At 41.1% G+C, this 22,930-nt stretch overlaps 1 protein-coding gene across 1 annotated transcript in view; it reads left to right on the forward strand.

Annotated features, from left to right (window-relative positions):
• The window catches only part of si (sucrase-isomaltase), a 237,232-nt gene that overhangs the window by 178,229 nt on the left and 36,073 nt on the right, over nt 1–22,930 (forward strand). The window contains exons 29-38 of the mRNA XM_080185474.1: nt 63–231; nt 8,234–8,330; nt 12,084–12,196; nt 14,307–14,432; nt 15,485–15,616; nt 15,732–15,842; nt 16,001–16,063; nt 16,387–16,500; nt 16,593–16,677; nt 19,701–19,839. Coding sequence (XP_080041600.1) covers nt 63–231; nt 8,234–8,330; nt 12,084–12,196; nt 14,307–14,432; nt 15,485–15,616; nt 15,732–15,842; nt 16,001–16,063; nt 16,387–16,500; nt 16,593–16,677; nt 19,701–19,839 — 1,149 coding nt within the window. The remainder of the gene's footprint in view (nt 1–62; nt 232–8,233; nt 8,331–12,083; nt 12,197–14,306; nt 14,433–15,484; nt 15,617–15,731; nt 15,843–16,000; nt 16,064–16,386; nt 16,501–16,592; nt 16,678–19,700; nt 19,840–22,930) is intronic.

Raw genomic sequence — 22,930 nt, forward strand, 5'->3', positions numbered from 1 at the left:
TGCCTTTGGTTAACGTTCATCCAAAATGCTAAAAAAAAATTGCTTTCCTTACTTTGTAACAGCTGGAATTCCCAAATGCCCGGCTTTACGTTTACTGACCAATTCATACAAATTTCAACCCAACTCCCTTCAAAATTTATTTACGGCTTTGGAGAAACTGAGCACCGAACTTTCAAACATGATCTGAACTGGAATACTTGGGGAATGTTTGCCAAAGATCAGCCACCTGGTGTAAGTTTAGAAACTTATTTCCTCAGCTATGACTTATTGTGTTTTATTACTAACATCAAATGCTGTGAAAAATTGAATTACCCAGGCTACACATCAAAACTGGGATTCAATGTAGTAAGTCAAAGTGATTACAATTGCTTGAAGTTTTCCAGTGAAGAACAATAGAGCCTATTCACACATAAATCACAGAGCAGTGATTTACTGTAAACCTTTATCTCTCCTATCCAGAACTGTTGTCTGCAAAATTGTGAAGCAATGACTGAATGCTTCTCTGCTTAATGGCAGAATGCAAGTTCATACAAAAATAACTAACAAATGTTGTTAAGGCCAAAGTAATGATCTCTGCTTTGACATCTGTACCCAGAGCACTGTTGATTAAAGTAAACTGCTGCTTATTTGCATTCTCAAGTACATTTCCATCACAGGAGTCTTGAAATTATTGTTAACGGATAAATATCTTGGTTAAATTCCATCATCATCTATTGTAACCCAAGCAATTTGATCAAATCCCATCATGACCATCAAGGCAAAAGTCCAACAATGCTTGACTTGTCTATTTTAATTAGGTTAACGTCAATACAAAAACAGTAGACAAAGAAATGTCACATTGGTGAGTTAATTGTTCATCTGTATACCTGGCCAAGGGTAAACTGGAATTTTCTAAGTGGACAGTAAGAAAAACTGTTTTAGAAAGTGATTTGCATAGTCAAGATTTTATTGTTCTACAAACAACATTTACCCATGATTTTATCAGAAGGAAGATAATCATAACAGCAACAAATTGAGCTGTGGCTGGCTCAGCTGGGAAGACTGTGGTGTAGTGGTATTGATGCTGGACTAAAAATCCAGAGACTCAGGGTAACGCTCTGGGGACACGTGTTTGAATCCCACAGAGGAGATGATGAAATTTGAATTCAATAAAAATCTGAAATTAATCAGCACAAAACCATTGTTGATTGTTGTAAAACCATATCTGGTTCACTAATGTCCTTTAGGGAAAGAAATCTGCTGCCCTTACCTAGTCTGGCCTAGACGTGACTCCAGATCCACACCAATGTGATTGGCTCTGAGATGCTCCCTGAAGTGGCCGAGCAAGTCGCTCTGTTCGAGGGCATTTAGGGATGAGCAATAAAGGCTGGCCTAGCCAGTGATGCCCACATCACATTAATGAATAAATTAAAAAGGTTCTCCTCTTCCCCTAGCATAATGTGGCATATACATTATTCAGTATTGCTAAGACAAGTTGTTGAAGCTTTTCGTCTTGTGTTTGTCAGGACAATTTGCAAAAGTAAGAAGTATAAAGGGAACAACAATTTGTACTGCGTAAGATGAGAGTGGTGATTGGTTGGCAAGGGAACTCTGATTGCTGGTGGTGTTACAATGGAGAATACACCAGATAACAGATGACTGACGGAATCATATCGAACACCATGTCCCTTCATCTATTCACAACAGGCAAGGTGCTGACTGTACAAAATTAGCCAGTGCTTCAAAACTCAAAACATTTGTGACAGGTGTCATGGTGAGCGAGAGTGGAAAATATAACAAGAAGGCCAAAAATTGGTTTTTATGTTGTCACAAAACTGGTTCACAATTGTGCACTTTAGCTTTCAATGACAGGCCACCTTTCCCACTGTCAGGAATATCAACCCAATACATTTGCGTCTCATTAGGACTCCTTGCTGAACAGAAAACTTTATGCTGGAATTATCTTCCCTCCACAATGGGCCAACATGAACACCAGTGTTGCTATTGCTCTCATTTCAACCATGCTCTTGAATATGAGAGCAAACAGTTACATTCTGGGCTCACATTGTCCTGATCCTTTGAAGGATAATGAAGCATCAGGAGCCTGTGTCCTTGCTCAGATGATTTGCTAACTGGAGGAGAGACTCAGAAGATGCTGTCTCTTTTTTCCCAGTAGTGGCAGCTCACAAGAGCCAGAAGCCATTTCCTATCCTCAGTGGGCCCTTGTCTATATGCCTTCAGTTTGACAAAACTTCTCAAGGAGATCCATCTGCAGCAACAGGACAACACATTCTGTGCAACTTTGATGGTGAAACAATAGATGACACTTGGGTTAAGACAGCTGAGGATGATCAGCTTCTGTGTCACCTTTGTCTCTATCACATTAACATTCACCATTCTCAGTTAGGGTTGCTAGCTTGCTTTTATCCTCAACATACTTCACATATGGGCCACCTTATGCTGATGACATTCAACCACTGGCACAATCAAATGTTGAAATGCCTCCTCTTTAAGACACACATTGTGTCCTCATAGCCAGCCCTGGCCCTAGTGAACTCCAAAATTCTCAAACACCATGAAACCCTCAAGATCACGAGTTGTTGCTAATAACAAGCAGACTTCAGCTTCAGTACATGCTTCCGCCTATCCCATTGCTCCCACCCACATTGCACGAAACAACGATGTGAACTTCCAGTTTATTTTCAAAGGCTCTATTAAGTGTCAAATATCACCATTTGCAATTAGCGTCACTCGTCTGGGTGAGTGCTTTGGTGATGGGGCTCAGCACTGCAGCACAATGTTATGACAAGAGCTTGTCATTGCAATCCAGACAACTGCAGGTTGTGAAAGGCTCAAGGTTATAGATTCAAGGGCCAGTGCATTAATTGGCGGAAGGGGCAGAGTTGTGGCATCTGAAGTGTCAAGGTTCTCCTACATATTGGTCAGTTTAGCAGATGTGCACTCGGAAAGTCAGAAACACAGTTGGCAGACAGGAGCGCACACAAACTCTGGATATGGGCTCACAACATGAAAGCCCAGCCAGAAGACATCAGCGTGATACGTCACTTCCCTCCAGGTGTAATACATCTCTCCTTGTAAAGCACACCTTCAACTTTCAGAATGCAGACTAGACCAGAAGACTATATAACATAGGCCATTCAGCCCATTGAGTCTGCTCCACCACTCAACATGATCATTGCTAATCTGTTACAATCCTCAACACCGCTATCCCACCTTACCCCCATAACCCTGGATTCCCTTAGTGAATAAAAACCTGTTTATTTCATATTTAATGACCCAACCTCTACAATTCTCTGGGGTTAAGAATTCCACAAATTCAGAATCCTCTGAGAGAATTAATGTCTTCTCATCTCTATCTTAAATGGCTGACCTCTTACTTTGAGATTATGCTCTCTGGCCCTAGACTCTTCCACAAGGGAAACCATCCTCTCAGTACCTACTCTGTCACATCCCCTGAGATGGGGGAAGACCTCTGCCTTAGTCTTCCACAGCCAAGAATAAGCATGACATGACCCTACCAAGTATGTGAATAAGGTTCCTTCCACAGGCAAACTTAACACTAAAGTCCAGGCATCACTGATGTTGAGGATGATCTAGAAAAGGGACACACTCTTTGGTGATGTGGATGCACACTATATGCGAGGCCCATGAAAGCAACATGTGCGATAAATTGGAGGAGGGACCACGGACCATATCTGTTTGACAGCAACAAAACTCATCATAAAAATGAGATATACACAGGAAGAAATGTGAAATAGATGTGATTCTATTTACATTTCCCTCCCCTGCCCCCTTCCCCCCAACAGTAGGGGGTCTGATAGTGCAGTTGGCAAGCAACACAAATGGCCAGTAAGTTCAGAGGGACTCAAGATCCCGCTGACAGGGAATAGCAAACCACCTGCACTGCTAGAAAACCAAACGCAAGGGGGCCAGAAAATTCCAGCCTAAATCTTTTTCACTTTCCTAAATTTACCTTTACATCTTGGTGCATCTCTGACATCCACAGCAGAGGTGGAGGCAGCCTGTTACAACCCAATATTGTCTGAAGGGTTGATACCTGGACAACTCTAGCCTTCTTTGGGTGTCTTGCCACCCTCCCTGGCCTGTAGAGCTGGAGGTGATGGGATAGGGGAAGAAGGGATCGGGATCATCCAGACAATCCCCGAGTCAGCTTGCTGGATTAACCTGGGGTGTTCAGCTGCTGGTTCTCCTCACTATGAGTGTCCCAGTGTCTCCAGTTGGCTTCTTGAGCAGCTGGAGTGAGACCTGGGTATCTCATCTCCTTCTCACGCAGCCACTGATGGATGCCACCAATGGCAATGGTGATGGAGTGTTGCTTCTGCAGCGGTGTGCAGGATGGATGTCCTCGATCCAGGTCTGCATGATGACCACCATCCTCCCAGCATTGACCGCAGTGCATTGATACGTCAGCGCTCTCACCTCAGACTGAATAGGTTTGGAGTCCTCAATCTTCCATTGCAATCTGAAGAAAGCAATTGACGTCTCTTCTGAATATTCCTTTGATTGTCACTTCCAGCAACCGATTTAGGACCAAACCCTGAGGCTTGTCATCTGTATCAGACTCAGCAGAATCCTGATCTCTAGTAATCCTTTGAGGTGGTCACAGATGTCCATGATTGTGTGCAGTTCTCACCAGAGCCCAAGGCTAGGTCCCACCAAGGTTGTTCCTCTAGTGGAGGGTGTGGTGATTGCTGTGACAGATCCTCTATGGTGTTCTCTTCTGGTTCATGATCTGAAGTGTCCTCAGGGCTGGAGCTAAGGGCCTGCACTGTGGCTGCCTTTGGGAACTTTGAGAAGTGCAAATGAAAGAACGGAGAGATAATTAGTGCATGCATGCAATTTTAATACAGGACAGTGCACTCACAGTATGGTAGTCTGAGGTTTAATCTGTTGCAGCAGCCTCACTTGGGAGTGCGCCACCAACCTCACCTTTGATATTTTCCATGTCTACTCCAATCAGCTCAATTCTCAAAGGGAGTAAGGACCTTAATGTCAGGCACTCCAGCCCCAGTCTGAGAACCCTCCCTTTGATTGTGAGTGAGCTTAACCTGCATAAAGACAGAGTGTCAGCAGGATGTAGGCCAGGCCAAATGATAAGGATGACTGATATGTGTGGGTGATGAGTGTGGCCATTGACAGGATGAGGACACTACCTGTAAAGTAATGAGCCTACAATGAGAGATCTGAAGATCTGTGTGAGAGAGTGAGTGGTAATGTCCCTTGAGCTGGCAAGATGCGAGATGCCAGTAAATGTCTGATAGGGGGCTTGGGAGAGTGAGTTGAGAGTGATGAGAGTCATTTAATTATGGAGTCTGGAGTGAAGAAGCAATGAGCTTATAGCGGGAAAGGTGAACAAGAGGCTGCCAGACAATGATTTGGTGCATTTCCCATGTATGCATGATTAATGCAGTGGGAAGTGGACAAAATGGTTTGGGAAACCACCATCACGGCAGATGGGTGGCATGCCATATTTCACACTTAGTACAATGAGAGGAAAAGTCCAACATTCAATTTGATTCTATGATTGGGTAACAATTCTGACTGTGCTCAGAATGACACTGACAACCAATTTAAGGTCATTATTCAGACATAGTGTGGCTCACTAATACATGCTAGAAGTTACTTATATTAATACACAGAGCTCTGTCCTTCACAGGCAGAAAGGACAGGTACACACATTGTCCTTTTCACAACTAAACAAAATAGAAAATAGCCAGTCTCTGGTTCACATCCCGGGGCTAGAGTTAACCTTGCCTGGTCTGAATTTAAACAATTCTTGGCAGTTAACTGTCAGCCATCAGTTAACCGGTACATTCTCCATGTCAATACCTCTACCAATCAGAATCCATTTGCCAACCAATCAGCATTCTTGTTATGCAGCATAAATTGTTGTTCCTTTTACATTTGGTCTTCTTGCAAAAAACATTGATAACATATGTCTTTTGCCATACTCAAGTTCTGTAATATCAAATGTTTTATAAGTTATATAAACACCACTCTACCGTCCCCCAATCCAGAGACACGGGACCCCCACAAGCATTGGCTTTCCCCCCCAGAATCACAGGGGTTGGGGGACATCCCTGTTGCCATCACAAGTGTTGGTGCACCCTGATCCTCTCAATGGAGCTCCCCAGTTGGCCTGCCCCGCAGGTCAGCAGTATCTGGTTTGCAGTGCTATGTTGGCAGTGCTAGGGAAACTTCCTCACCCTTGGAGACTATACTTAACTTAGCACCCCTCGTAGGGTCCCCTCAACTGCTTCAGGTTTTTAAAGACCTGTTGTAAACCTAGCCTAGATGACATTGGTGAGGTGTGAATATTCAGTGTGGGGGGAACATATTGTGGGGAAGCCTTGTAATGACATTTAAAATGATTAAAATTTCCATTCTGGGTAGAAACACAGAATTATTACAGGAGAGGGGCGTGAAAAAAATCAGGAAATAGAATCTCGCTGGCGGGATTTTATTTGGGTTCAAAATCCACGATAATCACAAGGTGAAGACGAATATGGGTTTGTTAATAGAAAGTGAAGCTTTAGCACAATACATTACATTTCAAGAACAGGGCACTCATGTTCTATTCTTCCAGCATCTACATCCAAGGTGACTGTTTTGAGGATGTTATAAAATGAAATATGATGACAAATGGAGTTGGTTGAAGAGGAAAGAAAAATCAATGTTATCAGTCCAGCAAAATGGAATGCAATGAACAATTCTGAATCAAAATAATGCAGAGATATTTAATAAAATGGAAGAAAGATATATTTTTAGCAGCAATGAGAATAAACAAAGTTGATGTGGATTTAGTCTGCAGAGAGATAGCAGTAAATGAGTTGATGAATATGCTGCATCTAATGTTACATCTCATCTCCGATCAGAAATTCATTGACATTAGGAAACATCGACTTAGCACCACCCCCACACACTCATTGAAACATAAAACAAAATGATTCTAGGTTTGGTGTTATTAGAAGCATCCCTCTGAGATTGTGGAGTCATTTTCTTGTTTTAAGTGGCAGCCATCTAAATTCTTCTCAGGTCACAGGAGTACAGTGAGGGAAGAGCTATTATGATCAGTATGTGCATTAAGCATGTGATTGGTCTATAGATTCTCAGATGGAATGATACTCTAATAGAATCTCATGCCCTTTGGTTCTCGCTGGTGGACAATTATAAAAGAAAACTTCCACTGAATTGAATTTTCTATCAGGGAGCAAAGGGCAAGTAGCTTATTAACATAAATATAATATCATTGTTATTGGGAATAAAATAGATACCGTATAAAGAATGCTGATGCACACACTGAAAGAAGCTTTTCCTGTGATACTTTGATAGATGCTGTTGATTGCCTTTGATGAAAGGAAGCTTTCAATTTACACCGCATGAAATCTTAAACATAAAATTCCATATGTTGCAAAATTACACAGATTATTGAATGAGGCAAATCAATCAAATCATGAATGCTGCAAATCAGAAATAAAATACACAACACTCATTATACAACAGCTTGTTCAGTATCTAAAAATGAACATCACTTAATGATTGGAGAAGCTCCATCAAAATGATTTGAAGGGATCTAATGAAAGGTCATTATTGTCATTTTAGGAAGTACAAATTTTGCAGAGTGCAGAGGCCTGAGTTGGGAGAAATTGGTGGGGATGGAGGTGGGAAGTGGGGTAGGGATTTGAGAGTGAGAAGGCACAGTGAAGATCAAAGGTCAGGTTTTGGGGGTTCAGAAACTGGGTTTATAGGAATGCAGAGCCATATGGAGAGGGGTCACAGTCCAGCAGCAACACATAATCTTGTCCTTTCAGTTTGCATTCTTACTTCATCCAACATCCATTTAGGTAAGTTAATGTGAAAATGCAAATCTTTTGATCTCATGTGGCCCCAGTGTCTGGTTTTATGGCATGCAGCCGATATGGGTAGTTCTGGGCAAACCAGCAATGTTTGCACACAGGCAGGGGCCCTGAATATTCCTTCACTAATATGGTGAGTGGTATACTGGTATACAGTCAGAAATGAGCACATGCTTTCACCCTTCCATATTCAGGGCTTAATTAGACTGCCAGTATCCAAGAAAGAACCTCTGCATTTTTGAAGTTATAGGCCATTGACTCTAGTTTAAAAAAAGAGATTGTGGCTGGCTCTATGTTCTAACCAGTGCCAACGTAAAGAGCATTTCTCTCACCTTCAGTTGTATATATATTCACAGTATAAGAAGAACAGTTATGGGAGCCAACCTTTTTATATGGGTCTGGAAGAGGAGTTCAATGCCCATGGTGTACTACTGTTGAACAGTAATGCGATGGGTAAGTTGAAATGTTATTTTATGCATTCTCTTTTGAAAGAAACATAGTAAACATTTTGAAGTAATTTTTGCATCAAAATGTAAAGCACTGTATAATAAAATTCAGGTGAAATTTAATAGTAACTGATGTAACGGTGACAAAGGTAAACTTTTCTTTCTCTATCTTCTCAATCTATCTGCAGCATTTAACGTAATTGACCACACCATGCTCCGTCAATGAATCTTCACCATTGTCCAGTTGGATGCAACTACTTTCACTCTTATTTAGTTCTAACCAGAAAAATTGCTTGCAATAGTTACTCTTCCTGCTTTTACACCAGTAACTCTGGTGCCCCCAACGATCAATCCTTGCCCTTGTTCTACTTGTCATCTACATGTAGACCCTTAGCAACATTGTCTGAAATTCCAGCATTAGTTTTCATATGAATGCTGGACACCCAGCACTCCCTCACCACCATCTTCTTCAACTCTTTGGGCCCTATTATACCGAACCACACTGCACAAGCCTACGGGTGTGGCTCAATGCGCCCAAAACCCTGCAGCTCCAATTGACGCCTCCAACTGTGCATGCGCAGAAAAAAAAGATAGAATGCTGCTCCCCTGCCACATCCTTCCTAGGCTTGATACTGCGTCCCCCTGGCCCCCACAGACATTGCTCCATCCCCCCAACGTTACTGGCCCTCTTATCTCCTCACCTTCCTGCCACCCAGACTGATCGTAGGCCCCTGCCCCTCCCTTTCCCCCCACTTATCTCAGGCCAGGTAGCAGCAGACCGCCCCCCCCCCCCCACTTTCACCCCACTGATCTCTGGCAGAGTGGCAGCGGGCTCCTTTTTTCCCCCAGTGATCTCAGCCAGAGTTGCAGCAGACCACTCCTTCCTCCCCCCATCCCCTCCACTGATCTCAGGCAGAGTGGCAGCAAACCCCTCCTTTCCCCCTACTGATTTCAGGCAGAGTGGCAGCAGATCCCCCTTCATCCCCCACCATCAGTCGCTAGGCACCCACCTCCTCGCTAACTGGAATGCCCAAATCGGACTTTTGTTGGAGTATATCTATTTCATGCTGATTCTGGATGGGTGAACGTGGTGTTGAAGGGGCAAGTGCTGGTAAAGTTGGGTATGTAGCCCATTAAGTCAGTTTAAATGCATTCAAATTCACTTAAATGACCGTTGCACCTGCTTCGGGCAAAGTCCCGATTGCAGCCATTTTCGGTTCTTGGTGAAGGGGGAACCGGCGAGGAGGTGGGCGTGGATTGCGCTACTCATTTCGTGCCCAACTTTACCAAATTTCCACGCCTGAAAATGGGCCCTTCAACTATAGATAAATTATCAGACTGCTTATCTGACATTCAGTACTGAATTTTCATCCAATTAAATATTGAGAAGACTGAAGCCATTGTTTCCAGTCCCTGCAACAAATTTTGTTCGCTAGTTACTGATTCCACCCTTTAGTCTGTCCAAATTCCTAGATTAAGTCAGTCTGTTTGGCATCACAATTATTCCTGAGATAAGCTTCCAACCTCACATTTGAGCAATCATTAAGACCGCCTATTTCCACCTCTATGTCGCCTAACTTCACCTCTGTATCAGCTTATCTGCTGCTGAAACTCTCATTCGTGCTTTTATTACCTATAGACATGATTATTCTAGCATGTTCCTGACTAGTTTCCCATGTCCTTTGTAAGCTTGAGGTCATTCAATGATCTGTTGCCTATGCCAGGTCCTGTTCCCCTATCCTCACTAACCTATATTGGCTCCTGATCAAACAACACCTTGTTTTCAAAATTTAGATCTGTGTTTCCAAATCCCGTCATGGTCTAGCTCCTCCCTATCTCTGAAAGCTCCCCCAGCCCCACAACCTTCCAAAATGTCTGGGTTCTTCTAATTTTGTGCATCCCAATGTTAGTTGTTCAACCATTGGTGGCAGCATGCCTTCAGTTGTCTAGGCCCCAAGCTATTTCTTACATCACACCACCTCTCTGCCTCACTTCCCTTCTTTAAGATACTCGTTAAACACTACCCCATTGAGCAAACCTCATCTGATCTAGTAACTTCTTACGTAGCTCACTGCCATATTTTGTTTTATAATGTTCTTGTAAAACACCTTAGAACTTTTCATTTGGAAAAATAAGGTGCTTAGGTTGTTGCCATTGTAAGGACATCAGTGAAACTCTTGAGTTTATATGCACCTTTACATAGTAATCTTTAATATTTTGAAGTATATTTTAATTGTTTAGCTTATCGATAACAGAAGGAGGTTTTGCACGTCACTCAGGCTTCACAATGTTCAAAGGATTAAGCACATTTTATTTCATTAAGTTTTGTACCTGAAATATATAACAGCAAAAATAATCAATGTGTTAATAAATGAATAATGATTTTTACCTCATCTTCATAATTCAGTCTTATCAGGCTGTGATTTTGTCTTAATGTTTTCAATTCTGATATTTATAGGTATCAATGTAAACAATATTAAATATCAAAATATCAAACATAATTGCTGCAAACTGATATGAAATCAAAATAATTTTTTTAAGGAAGTTACATCTAATGATAATCAGAAGGCAAAATATTAAAGTCTGCATTTATCTTAAATCATATTGACTCCCAATGACAAGTAAAAATAAAACTATGGGATATTGGTTTACTGAGTCTGTGAAATACAATATTGTAATTGATTGAAGGTGACTTGTTGTGACTCAAAGTATAAAAGGATTTATTACCAACGATAAATAGTTACGTATATCAAGGGTCTGACAGAACTAAATATGCTATCGTCTCCATTTCTCCCTGGCTCCAAGTGAGGATCCTCCCAGAGCCAGAATATGTACCCTTGCACCTGACATTGAAATAATAAAATCACAAATGCAACACAAATGTTTTTAACCAGTGAATTTGGTTAGCAACTTTGAATCAAACAGTCAAACAGAACTTCAACCTCCACGTATGAAACAGACCTCTTCTTTAATCAATATTTATAAGCTCAAATTGGCACTCTCAAACTTAATACTCCCCTAATCATATAGATGGTGACATTAATAATGTGTGGCCATTATCATGATCATGGTTTCTATGGATCAGTTGGTAGCCTCTGATTCAGAAAATTGAGCCGCTCCAACATTTAAAGACTAAACTCAAAGATGACAGTCCAGTGTAGTACTAAGGGTGTGCTTAACTGTTGAAAGTGCCTGTTTTGAATGAGAAATTTAATCAAGGCCATCTTCTAAATGGCAACATTTAGAAGAAGAGTTGGGGACTTCGCCACAGTATCTTGTATAATATTTATCAATCAATCAAAACCACAAAAACAGATTACCTGGCTGCTACCACATGGATGTTTGTGTTCAAATTAACAGCCATGTTTCCTATATTACAATAAGGTCTCCACTTCAGTGGTGCCTCATTTGCTGTAAAATGCTTTAGAAAGATCTGGAGATTGTGTAAAAGATGGTATAAAATGTAAATCTATCTTATGTACCACAAGTCATAATATAATTAACCAATTTCGTAATGTATTCTGGTATGATGTTTGAGCACCTAATCCTTATCTTTCTAAGTATGCTAAAATACATAGAATAAGAATAAAATAGTTGTTGTAGATATCACAACAGTGAGTCAATCATCTATACTAAAAAAAAATGGTTCTTTCATGTACTTGAGATGAAAATTTGTGTAATGATAATATTTCATAATCTTGGACATTTAACTTAATTATTAGTGCTTTTTTATCATATCTGTGATATTTCTAACCTCCAGATGTAACACTTCAGCCAACCCCTTCTCTGACATATCGCACTATTGGAGGAATCCTAGACTTTTACATGGTTCTTGGTCCAACTCCAGAAAATGTTGTTGAACAATATACATCAGTAAGTATCCGTGCATTCATGAACTTGTTTGAATTAATTTCAGGATTGCTATTAAACAAAGTTTTAGTATGATAGAAAAGGCAGGGATCTCAATTAGATTTAATCTGATGATGATTGAGGATTCATTTGCAAAGCAAGTCATGCAATTTTCACCTGCAATAAATGTTGCAAAAGCATAAACTCAAATCAAACTTAATGAACCTCATGTTTCCTATTGAAACGGGACACTAGGTTCTCAGCAGAATATTGGAGAAGTAATGATACTGAGAACACGATCTTTCATGTTCCTAGCTGGACACAAATTTTCAGTTTGGTGAACAAACATACCAGGTAGAATTGACAAGAAAATCACTAACTACAATCCAGCCAGTTCCAGCTCTCTGTATTCTGAACCTTCCCAATGTGACACCATTCCAGATGTGTATAAACTGCTGGGTGATTTCCTCCCAGCTGAAGCCTAACCACACTAATGTACAAAAGAGTTGAAGCAATTGCATCAGTCTACGCACACAAAATGGTGTGTGGATGAATTTCAATTTCCCACTCCATGAAATGCTTATTATCTTATTTCCGAGAGATGGTGATATCTGTCATTCAAGCAATGCGTATTGAGATATTGTGAAAACTGGCGCAGTGCAAAGATATTATATTACTGAGGCTGAACCAGAAGAAATAGTCAGCTTATTGTTGACTGCCTCATATAGCTCAAATGCCATATAAAGAAATGCCAACACATGTCTACACAAAAACTATCAAATCTTCATACATATTCTTAGAAGATCCTAAAGGAATATGATTTCTTCAACAAGCAGTGACAATGATAAAGTGTAGAGCCATTCATTTGTACTTCTGATTCATGCACTCAGTATCATGCAAGATCTGACAACCGTCCTTGCACTAAGTTGGTCTTTCTCTACACCTTAGCTATGACTGTAAAACTGCATTCTGCAGTCTCTCCTTTCCTCCTTATGAATGGTATGTTTTGTCTGTATAGCGTGCAAGAAATAATACTTTTCACTGTGTACTAATACATGTGACAATAATAAATCAAATCAAATCAATTTCAGAGATTTGGTTGCAAGATCAACAAGGCTGAGACATTAACATTCATTGCTAGAAATTTCAGAAAGATATGAAGCTAGTGAAAGATGGCGAGTTAGCCCTGGTATTTGAGGATAGTATTAATAAAGAGTGAGAAACTTTGTTCAGAAAAGGAAAATGCTGAATCAATTTGGGTAGAGGTAAGACCAGCTAAGTTAAGAAGTCATTTGTGGAATTATTTCATAGATTCCTTAACAATAGCTACATGGTAGGGTATAGTAAAGGGCAGACAATAATGAGGACATTTTTCAGAAGGGTAGTGAAATAATCATGTGTGATTTTAATCTTCATAGGATTGGATGAATTAGGTTAGCAAAGGTAGTTTGGGTGGTAACCCAGAACCTGTGTTTGACGCCGGCCTTAAGTGACTGTCTATGTCAAGTATGAATGGTCCTCCCTGTGTCTACGTTGGTTTCCTCTGGGTGCTCCAACACTCCAAAAATGTGCAGTTTAAGTTGTTTGGCCAGGCTCAATTGCCCCTTAATGTCAAGGAGATTAGCAGGGTAAATATGTAGGGATACAGGCTGGAGACTGGGTGGGGTTGTTGGTGCAGTCTCTATGAGCCAAGTGGCTTCTTTCTGCGCTGCAGTGATTCTATGATTCTATGAGTTTCAAGACAATTCTTTAAAGCAGTGCATTCTAGTGCCAACCAGAGAGCAGGCTATTTTAGATCTAGTAATGTACAATGAGACAGAATTAATTAATGACCCCATAGTAAAGGATTTTATAGGCAACAGTGATCACATGATAGAGTTTCACATTCCATTTCAGGGTAAGAAATGTAGACAGAAAAGTGGAGCTGAGGGTCTGGTTAGATCAGCCATGATTTTATTGAATGTCACAGCAGGCTTAAGTGGCCACATGGCCTACCTCTCTTCCAAATTCTTGTGTAAACTAACAATGTGCAAATATCTGATTACTGCTTCACAGAGAACAGATTGTGTTAAAAGACATCTTGCCAGCTTTCACCGCAAATCAAAAAAAAAGGCTTTTCTTGTACTCTTTTTAGCTTATTGGCCGTCCAGTCATGCCACCGTATTGGGCCCTGGGATTTCAGTTATGTCGATATGGATACCAGAATACCACAGAAATTGAGGATCTGTACACCGAGATGAAGAATGCTGAAATCCCATATGTATGTTTGTTATATTCTTATTCGCAAGTATTGTGTCAACCTATTTGATAATCTGTTGAGAAGACAATTTACTTGTGGATGACAGAGTCACTAATGTAAAAAAAACACTTTGAAAATACTATTATACACCCATGTTCACCAATGGGAATTATTTTCAGATATGCATTTATGTAAAATGGCAGGATATATATCTGTTTCTTAACAACATAGCCAAATGATTCAATTTGCTTCACAGAGGTACTAACACAGCCCAGTGCACAACCATTGGTTCTCTGAGGAACTTCATATTTACGATACTTCCAACTTGTTTTAGTCTCAGATTAAATGTTAATCTCCTTTGGAGTAAGATTTTACACATGGCCCCAAGACACATCTGCTTAAGTGACATAGTGGCACACTGGTTAGCACTGCTGCCTCACAACACCAGGGACCCAGGTTCAACTCCAGCCTCAGGGTGACTGTCTGTGTGGAGTTTGCATGTTCTCCCTATGTCAGCATGGGCTTTCTCCGGGTTCTCCAGTATTCTCCCACATTCCAAAGATGTGCGGGCTATGTCAATTGACCCTTATGTCAATTAAATTGACATTGCTAAATTGACCCTTAGTATCAGAGGGATCAGCAGGGTAGATGTGTGGGGTTGTAGGGATAGAGTGTGGATAGGATTATTGTCAGTGCAGATATGATGGGCTGAATGGCCTCCTTCTTCAGTCTAGAAATTCTATGGGCAGAATTTTACTGGCACACCCACCTGAGGTTGGTATGATCCCATCCATGGCCAACGGAGAATGCTGTTCTCCGAGCCTCGCCTGCCCCCGCAATCGGGACGGACATGCCGTTAAAATTCCGACCTATAATTCTAGTGCTTCTTTGTCTCTCAGCTCAATGTGACAGGCAAGGGTGAACTGTCATTGAACATCAGATCTGCCAACTAGGTATTACACTATAGTGGTATCAGACTTAGACTGGTAGTTGAGATTCTTACCAGCAGCCTGAGTAATGTTGAACTGAACTATTCATTGTTTCTAGATATTAAGATATATCTTTATTTGAAGGATGTGCAATATGTTGACATTGATTACATGGAGCGGCAGCTGGACTTTACACTTGATGTTGATGACTTCCAGAATTTGCCAGATTTGTTTAACAAAATGAGAAGTGAAGGGATGCGAACTATTATCATTTTGGTAAGCTTTTGGTATATTCTTTGAAGAAAAACAACTTAAATTGTGTATTGATAATCTAATTTGGACTAATTAATTTTGTACACTTTTGACATTACATCTTTCTTAAACTGCGCAGGATCCGGCAATTTCAGGAAATGAAACCAAATCTTACAAAGCGTTTACCTCTGCACTCAATAAGGATATCTTCATTAAATGGAAAAGAAGTCATGATATTGTGTGGGGGAAGGTAATGAATGTTTTTTGAGAATTTTTAAAATTTAGCAATACTCTGAAGTGGTTTCAGTTATTTTTGTAATGATACAAATGGAAATATTTATGCTTTTTAACAGCTGCAGAATGCATAAAGCAGTCGCAAGCTTTTAACTTTTTGAATACCTATTACAGGTATGGCCAGATCTTCCAAATGTAACAGTTGATTCATCAAAAGACTGGGCTTATCAAGTGGAGGTAAATGTGATTCATAAATATCTGATTCAATTCTATTTGTCAAACAAAGTCATACCTACAACTTTTATTTCATACTTCTCTGAAGCCAAATGATTTGCCATTGGTCTTTGCCTTGACACAGAAAACACGAAAAAGTTAAGCTGAAATCATTTTTAACTTCAGCGTGGACATATTTAAAAAAGGACATGGAATTAGAGGAACTTGATTCGCATGCAAGAGAAAATTAGAAAGAAAACACAAATTGTCCAGACTTTGTTTTACAGTACATATTTGAGAAGTTTTACCTGTTTTTTTCTTAAAAATGTTGTTTCATGCTTTTGCAGCATTATCGAGCCCACACTGCTTTCCCAGACTTCTTCCTCAAAGAAACTGCAGAATGGTGGCATACAGCAATAAAAGATTATCGTGAAAACTTGACGTTTGATGGACTTTGGATTGTGAGATTTTGGTGTTAATTTTCCAGCTCATTAACCAGCAATTTCAAATTTCAATTAACGGCAAAGACATTTTCCCCTCTTTTTCTTTTTAGGACATGAATGAACCATCAAGCTTTGTTGATGGATCTGTTAATGGCTGCCTTAATAACAAACTGAACAAGCCACCTTATATGCCAGGTTAGGACATTTCCAGTTAATGGATTCTTCAAATGTGTCTCTCAAAGAGAATGCAAAGGGGTCACTTGAGTTTGGAGATTGTTTGTCAGCTGCCCTGTCATTTAAAATGAAACAGTTCATCTGTATTTTATGTAACTCCCTGCCTACTGAACCTTCTTCTCACGCTTCAAATAATGGTGAACAGTTTGTTCTAAAATGTATCAAAGTGATAAATCGTATGTTGTTACCTAATCTGCAGTTATCTGAAAATAAACTTCACTTAGGTCACTGCCTGTGTGGAGTTTGCACATTCACCCCGTGTCTGCATGGCTTTCCTCCAGGTGTTCTAATTTCCCCCCATAGTCCAAAGATGTGCAGGTTAGATGGATTGGCCATGGTAAATTTGCTCCTTGGTGCCCCGAGATCTGTAGGTTAGATGAATCAGCCATGGTAAATGTGTGCGGTTAAGGGAATAGGGCAGGGGAAAGGGCCTGGATAAGATACTCTGTCAGAGAGCCGGTGCAGACTCGATGGGCTGAATGGCTCTTTATGCACTGTAGGGATTCTCTAATTCCATGAACTGTAATTTTTTTCAAGATTATTTTGAACAAAGAGAACAATTTCACCCTTACTCATTGGGGATGATCATTTGTTGGCCACATCAACATTAAATGAGGGGCAATATCCTCAAGATAAGGTCAATATAAATTAATACCACTGCCACTTTTCATGAGGTCTTCCCTTGGTAACTGGTCTGCCTTCATGTTAGAGACATTGGATGTCTCAAATAGGTGATCCACGTGTTAAAGCCAAAAATTGCCTCTTGTTTATCTTTTTGTTGATTGGCACACTTTGTACCAGAAACAAGCCAGATCACATTTGCTCTCAGCCCATCCATGTTCTTTGTTCTACCTTACTTGAAAGTATGGTTTAATGAAAGGTTTAATTCCCTGCCCTCCTGAGGAGTAGTGATAAACCAAGTAGCCAGAAAACAAAAACAGGAGAACACTTCCATACAAATCCTACTCAACCCAGAAGCTTTGATCCTGCCTATCTGGGTGAATTGCAACATTTTGCTGCAGACTCTGTTGCGGTTTCCTTCAGAAAGTATTTTAGTGATTTCTTAAAGGAGACTTGATAATGTATTGGCATCACCCTTGAGTGCAAAACTTAATGCAAGTAGGTGGAATCTTGTGGCCATTCTTGCTGGTGGGATTTTCTGTTCCCGTTGCAGTGAACGGAGATTTACATGAAAAATTGGGCTGGCTTTACGTCTGATGCACTGACCTCTGCATCCAAATTCAAAGCAGACACTTTGTGCCCTATTTTACCACTTTGATTCTAAATGCTGGACAGACTTGAAACTGGGAGTGTTTCAGATCCAACTTTTAGACCCATTCTGATGTGCCCCCATATACACTCTGCATGAAAAAATATTAGCGAGTTCAAATCGTGCTGCACAAGCCTGTGGGCGGGGTTTAACGCCCTGAAACCCTGCAGCTCCGATTGGCGCCTCTAACTGCGCATGCACAGAAAGAAAATGATAGAAAACTGCTCCACGGCCACATCCTTCCCGGGCCAGATAATGCCTTTCCCAGCCCCCACAAACATTGCCCCATCCCACAGCATTACTGACCCCCTTAACCCTCCACTCCCCCACTACGCAGATTGATCATGGGCCCCTCCCCATTCCCCCCCATGATCTGAGGCAGAGTGGCAGTGGACCCTTTCCTTCCCTCCCACCAATCTCAAGCAGAGTGTCAGCAGCCCTCGTCCCTTCCCCTCGTGTGCAAAGTGTGAATGGCTGTTAAGATAGTGTCCAAATTCAAAGGCCCAATTATACCATTGAGTTGCACCCATTTTTGGGTGCAAAAACTTGGTAAAGGCAGACGTGAAGCAATCTGCACCTGCATCCACACCAGTACCCCCTCTTACCAAGACCCAAAAATGGCTGCAATTGGGACTGCACCCAAAATGGGCGCAATGGCCATCTAAATGCATTTGCATGCATTTAAATTGACTTAATAAGCTGCACTCCCAACTTTACCGGCACTTTCCCTTTTACCACTGTGTTCGCCCATCTAGAGTTGGCGCGAAACAAACATGCTCCACGAATTGCGATTCAGGAGCTCCAGTTAATGAGGAGGTGAGTACCGCGTGTCTGACAGCTCTCTGCTTGAAATCGATGGGGGGGAGGGGTGATCCATTGCCACTCTCCCTGAGAGATCAGTGGAGGGGAAGGCAGGAGATCTGCTGACACTCTGCCTGAGATCGTTGGGGGGGATGGGGGAGGGGTCCGTAATCGGTCTGCTTAGTGGGGGAGGTTGGGGGGATAAGGAGGTCAGTAATGCTGTGGGGTAGGGCAATGTTTGTGGGGTCCAGGGGAGGCATTATCTGGCCCGGGAAGGATGTGGCAGTGGAGTAGCATTCTATCATTTCTTTTCTGTGCATGCGCAGTTGGAGGTGCCAATCGGAGCTGCAGGGTTTCAGGGCGTTAAACCTGACCCACAGGCTTGTGCAGCACGATTCGGACTCGCTAATATTTGTTCATGTAGAGTGTATATGGGAGGTGCATCAGAACGGGTCTAAAAGTTGGATCTGAAACACGCCCAGTTTCAAGGGCGTCCAGCACTTAGAATCAAAGCGCTAAAGTAGGGTCCAAAGTGTCTGCTTTGAATTTGGGTGCAGAGGTCAGTGCATCAGGTGCAAAGTGAGCCAGATAATACCTGTCCCCTGTCCCCACAGACATTGCCCCACCCCACAGCATTACTGACCCCCTTATCACCCCACGCCCAACTATGCAGACAGATCATGGGCCCCTCCCCCATTCCCCCCAATTTTTCATTTAAAAATTTGAATTAATTTTTTTCAGCAAAAATTTAAAATACAGTTTTTATTTAACTTTCGAAATTAAGTTACAAGTTATAAGTCTAATTTATCTGAAATCTATCATACAATAATCCCAAACATTGAAAAATTGATTGTTTTACCCATTTCATTCTGTCACTGTTCTTTTCATCATGTGATGATTTCTCATTTCTCAGCTCTTGATTCAAGAAACATAGGATTGCACCACAAAACGCTATGTATGGAGACTGAACAGCTTCTAGCAAATGGAGCTTCAGTGAGACACTATGATGTACACAATCTTTATGGATGGTCACAAACAAAACCAACACTGGAGTAAGTAGTAGAAGATTATCTTGGGATTCAAAAATGATGTGTGATCAAAAATCAATGAAGATACATACAGCTGGATTGATATTAAAGAATGCAGAGAAGTTGATAAAGAAATATGTTGTGGTATCGGAGTTAAATAGACAAAATCAGTACAAATAGTTTAATAACAAAACCTATGCATTTACATACACAGAATGTTACATTTTGGAACAATTTTTAAAGGCCACACACTTCTACTACAGCTCGAGCATTGCTTAATCAGAAGTATGGAGGAATCGCAATGCAAATGGAATTTTCATTGTACTTAAATTATGGCAATGTAGCGAGGAAAAGTCTATAGGAAATTCAGGCTGATTGTTCACATACTGCAAATGTCACTTTAATCTGCAAACTTGAAGGTCAATGGTTTAAGTGAATTGCAGAGACAAAAGAAATGTGGTTTTATGTAATAGTGTGTGATCATGTAACAGCGAAGGCAGTTGTATGACGTGTTTTAGTAAAGTGCATTGTTCTCCTTATAGCAGTCACTTTAGACTACCGCCTTTCCTGGTGAGAAGCACTGTTGTGTCAATGTGTAATCTGAGGATTTATAGAAAAGGTGGAGTTTTGTGCTCATCAATATGAAGATCACTTGTTTTGCAGAATTAAATGCTTTTCTACTTTGAAACCTCAAACTGAGTCTCAACACAACCCCAGTTTGTTTTATGTATCAACCACCCTAGATATGTAAATAGGTTTGGCAGTTTCTTCCAAATTCAGGCAACTTTGAGTTCTAAATCTAATCCACCCAGTTTTATCTTGCAACTAAATTTAACCAGAAGGCCTTCAAAGAAGAAAACAAGCAAATCCTGGAACTGAAATTTGGTTTCATTCTAACTTAAGTTCCAAGATGGAAGCTGAGTGTGAAAAGTCTTGAGCACATGCTAACCCTCTGGATACTCCTGGGGTAATTTTCCAGGTTTGTGCTGATAGTGAGAACTTCCCTCATCATCAATACCACATACCTATAGCTTTGGATACTACAACATGAGGATCCCAACACCAATATATACCCTGAAAAGTAGCTTCAAAGTGTATTCATGCAGGGGACCAGAGAATAGCAGCTGTCAGTGTGTAAGGTGAAGATGACTGACTCACTGTTTAAGGCACTGATGTGTACCTTTCATATACTAAATCTATCGACATTTGGCAGTAGGAAGGTTTAACCCTGAATGCTCCACATTCATTTCTGATAAGCTTTCCTTTACATATCCACCTGCAAGATAATTTGCATAGATTTACTTCTGGGTGCACATCCGGTCAGTTTTTGCATTATAAATATCTTCTATGGAAAATGTATTTTCCTGGCCCATAGCAAAGAGATGCTTTCTTTCTGATCCTGAAAACACCAGCACTATCAACAGTGAAGGTATTTCAGAGCAAAATGATCCGACCAACTCTACTTTCCTAATTGTGGTATGTTTTGATGTTTAACTGTGTATAATAATATCAGATTGAAGCATTGTATATCTGGGGAGATGGTGGTGTAATGGTTAAATCATTGGACCAGTAATGCTCTCGATCAGGAGTTTAAACCCCAACATGACAGCCAGTGGAGTTTAAAATCGATGGATCAATTTTTTTAAATCTGAAATTGAAAAGCTAGTCTCAGTAATGATAATCATGAAATTACCATTGATTGTCATAAAAACATATCAGTTATTAACACCCTTTGGGGAAGGAAATCTGCCATTCTAGTTGTGTCTGGTCTACGTGCAACTTCAGCAATGTGTTTGACTTAACAGCTCTCAAGGGCAATTAGCAATGGGTAGCAAATATTGGCCTTGTCAGTAATGCCCCACACCCCAAGAAAGAATTAAAAGAAAATGATAAGGACAAAATATATGACTTTGAAATAACAAACAACTTGCATCTTCCTATGTGCAATGCCATATGAAATTGACATTTGTTTCTGCTTTCCTGTTGTCACTACTTTTCCCATTTATGAATCCTCATGTCCACATAAAGAATGGAAACTGGATATGTGAACATGATACACTGTAATGACACTTTTACTACCAGTAGTGTCAATGAAGTGTCTCAGTTTTGATTCTTCCAGTTTCTCAACTTATGCTGCAGAGAAACAAAATCAATTCTGTGGGCCCTATTTTACCATTTTGATTCTAAGTGCTGGGCAGACTTGAAACTGGGAGTGTTTCAGATCCAACTTTTAGACCCGTTCTCAGGCACCCCAATACACATTCTGCCTGCAAGTATATCAGCAAGTCCAAATCACACTGCAGAAGCCTGTGGCGGGGCAGCTCTGATTGACACTTCCATCTGTGCATGACAGGATAACGCTCTCCTCTTCCATCCCTCCTAAGCCAGATAATGCCTCCCCATAGCCCTCAGAGACATTACCTGCCCCCACAACATTACTGACCCTCTTATTACCGCAATCCCCCCCCAACCCCCGCCACCCAGACCGATTGTGGGCCGCTCCCCCTTCCCTCACTGGTTTCAAGCAGAGTGGCAGCAGACCCCCTTTCCCAGTCACTGATCATAGGCAGAGTGGCAGTGCCCCCCCCCCCCCCCCCCAACCTACCTTTCTCCCCACCAATCACAGGCAGAGTGGAAGCAGACCTCTCCTTCCCTCTCACTGATCACAGGCAGAGTGGAAGCAGACCCCCTTCCCCTCTACTGATCTCAAGCAGAGAACTGTCTGTGCTTGGCACTTACCTCCTCACTAGCTGGAGCACTGGTATGCCCACATCGGACTTTTGTACAGCATGTCTGTTTTGTGCCAAATCTGATGGACAAACGTGGTGGAAAAGAGAGTGACAGTAAAATTGGGCGCGCAGCCCATTAAGTTAATTTAAATGCATGCAAATGCATTTAAAATGCTGTCGCGCCCATTGTGGGCCTTGGTAAAGGGGGAACTGGTGCAGAGGCAGGCACAGATTGCACTACTCGCCTCATGCCTAACTTTACCAAATTTTTGTGCCCAAAAATGGGTGCAACGCGATGGTTCTCAAATTGCCTTAACTATCACTATTATTTATAAGTGATAACGTGAAATGAAAGCATAAATAAAGATAATAACAAATGTATGGTT

Source organism: Carcharhinus amblyrhynchos, chromosome 3 (genome assembly GCF_965287045.1).
Source record: "Carcharhinus amblyrhynchos chromosome 3, sCarAmb.v2.hapA, whole genome shotgun sequence".
NCBI lineage: Eukaryota > Metazoa > Chordata > Chondrichthyes > Carcharhiniformes > Carcharhinidae > Carcharhinus > Carcharhinus amblyrhynchos.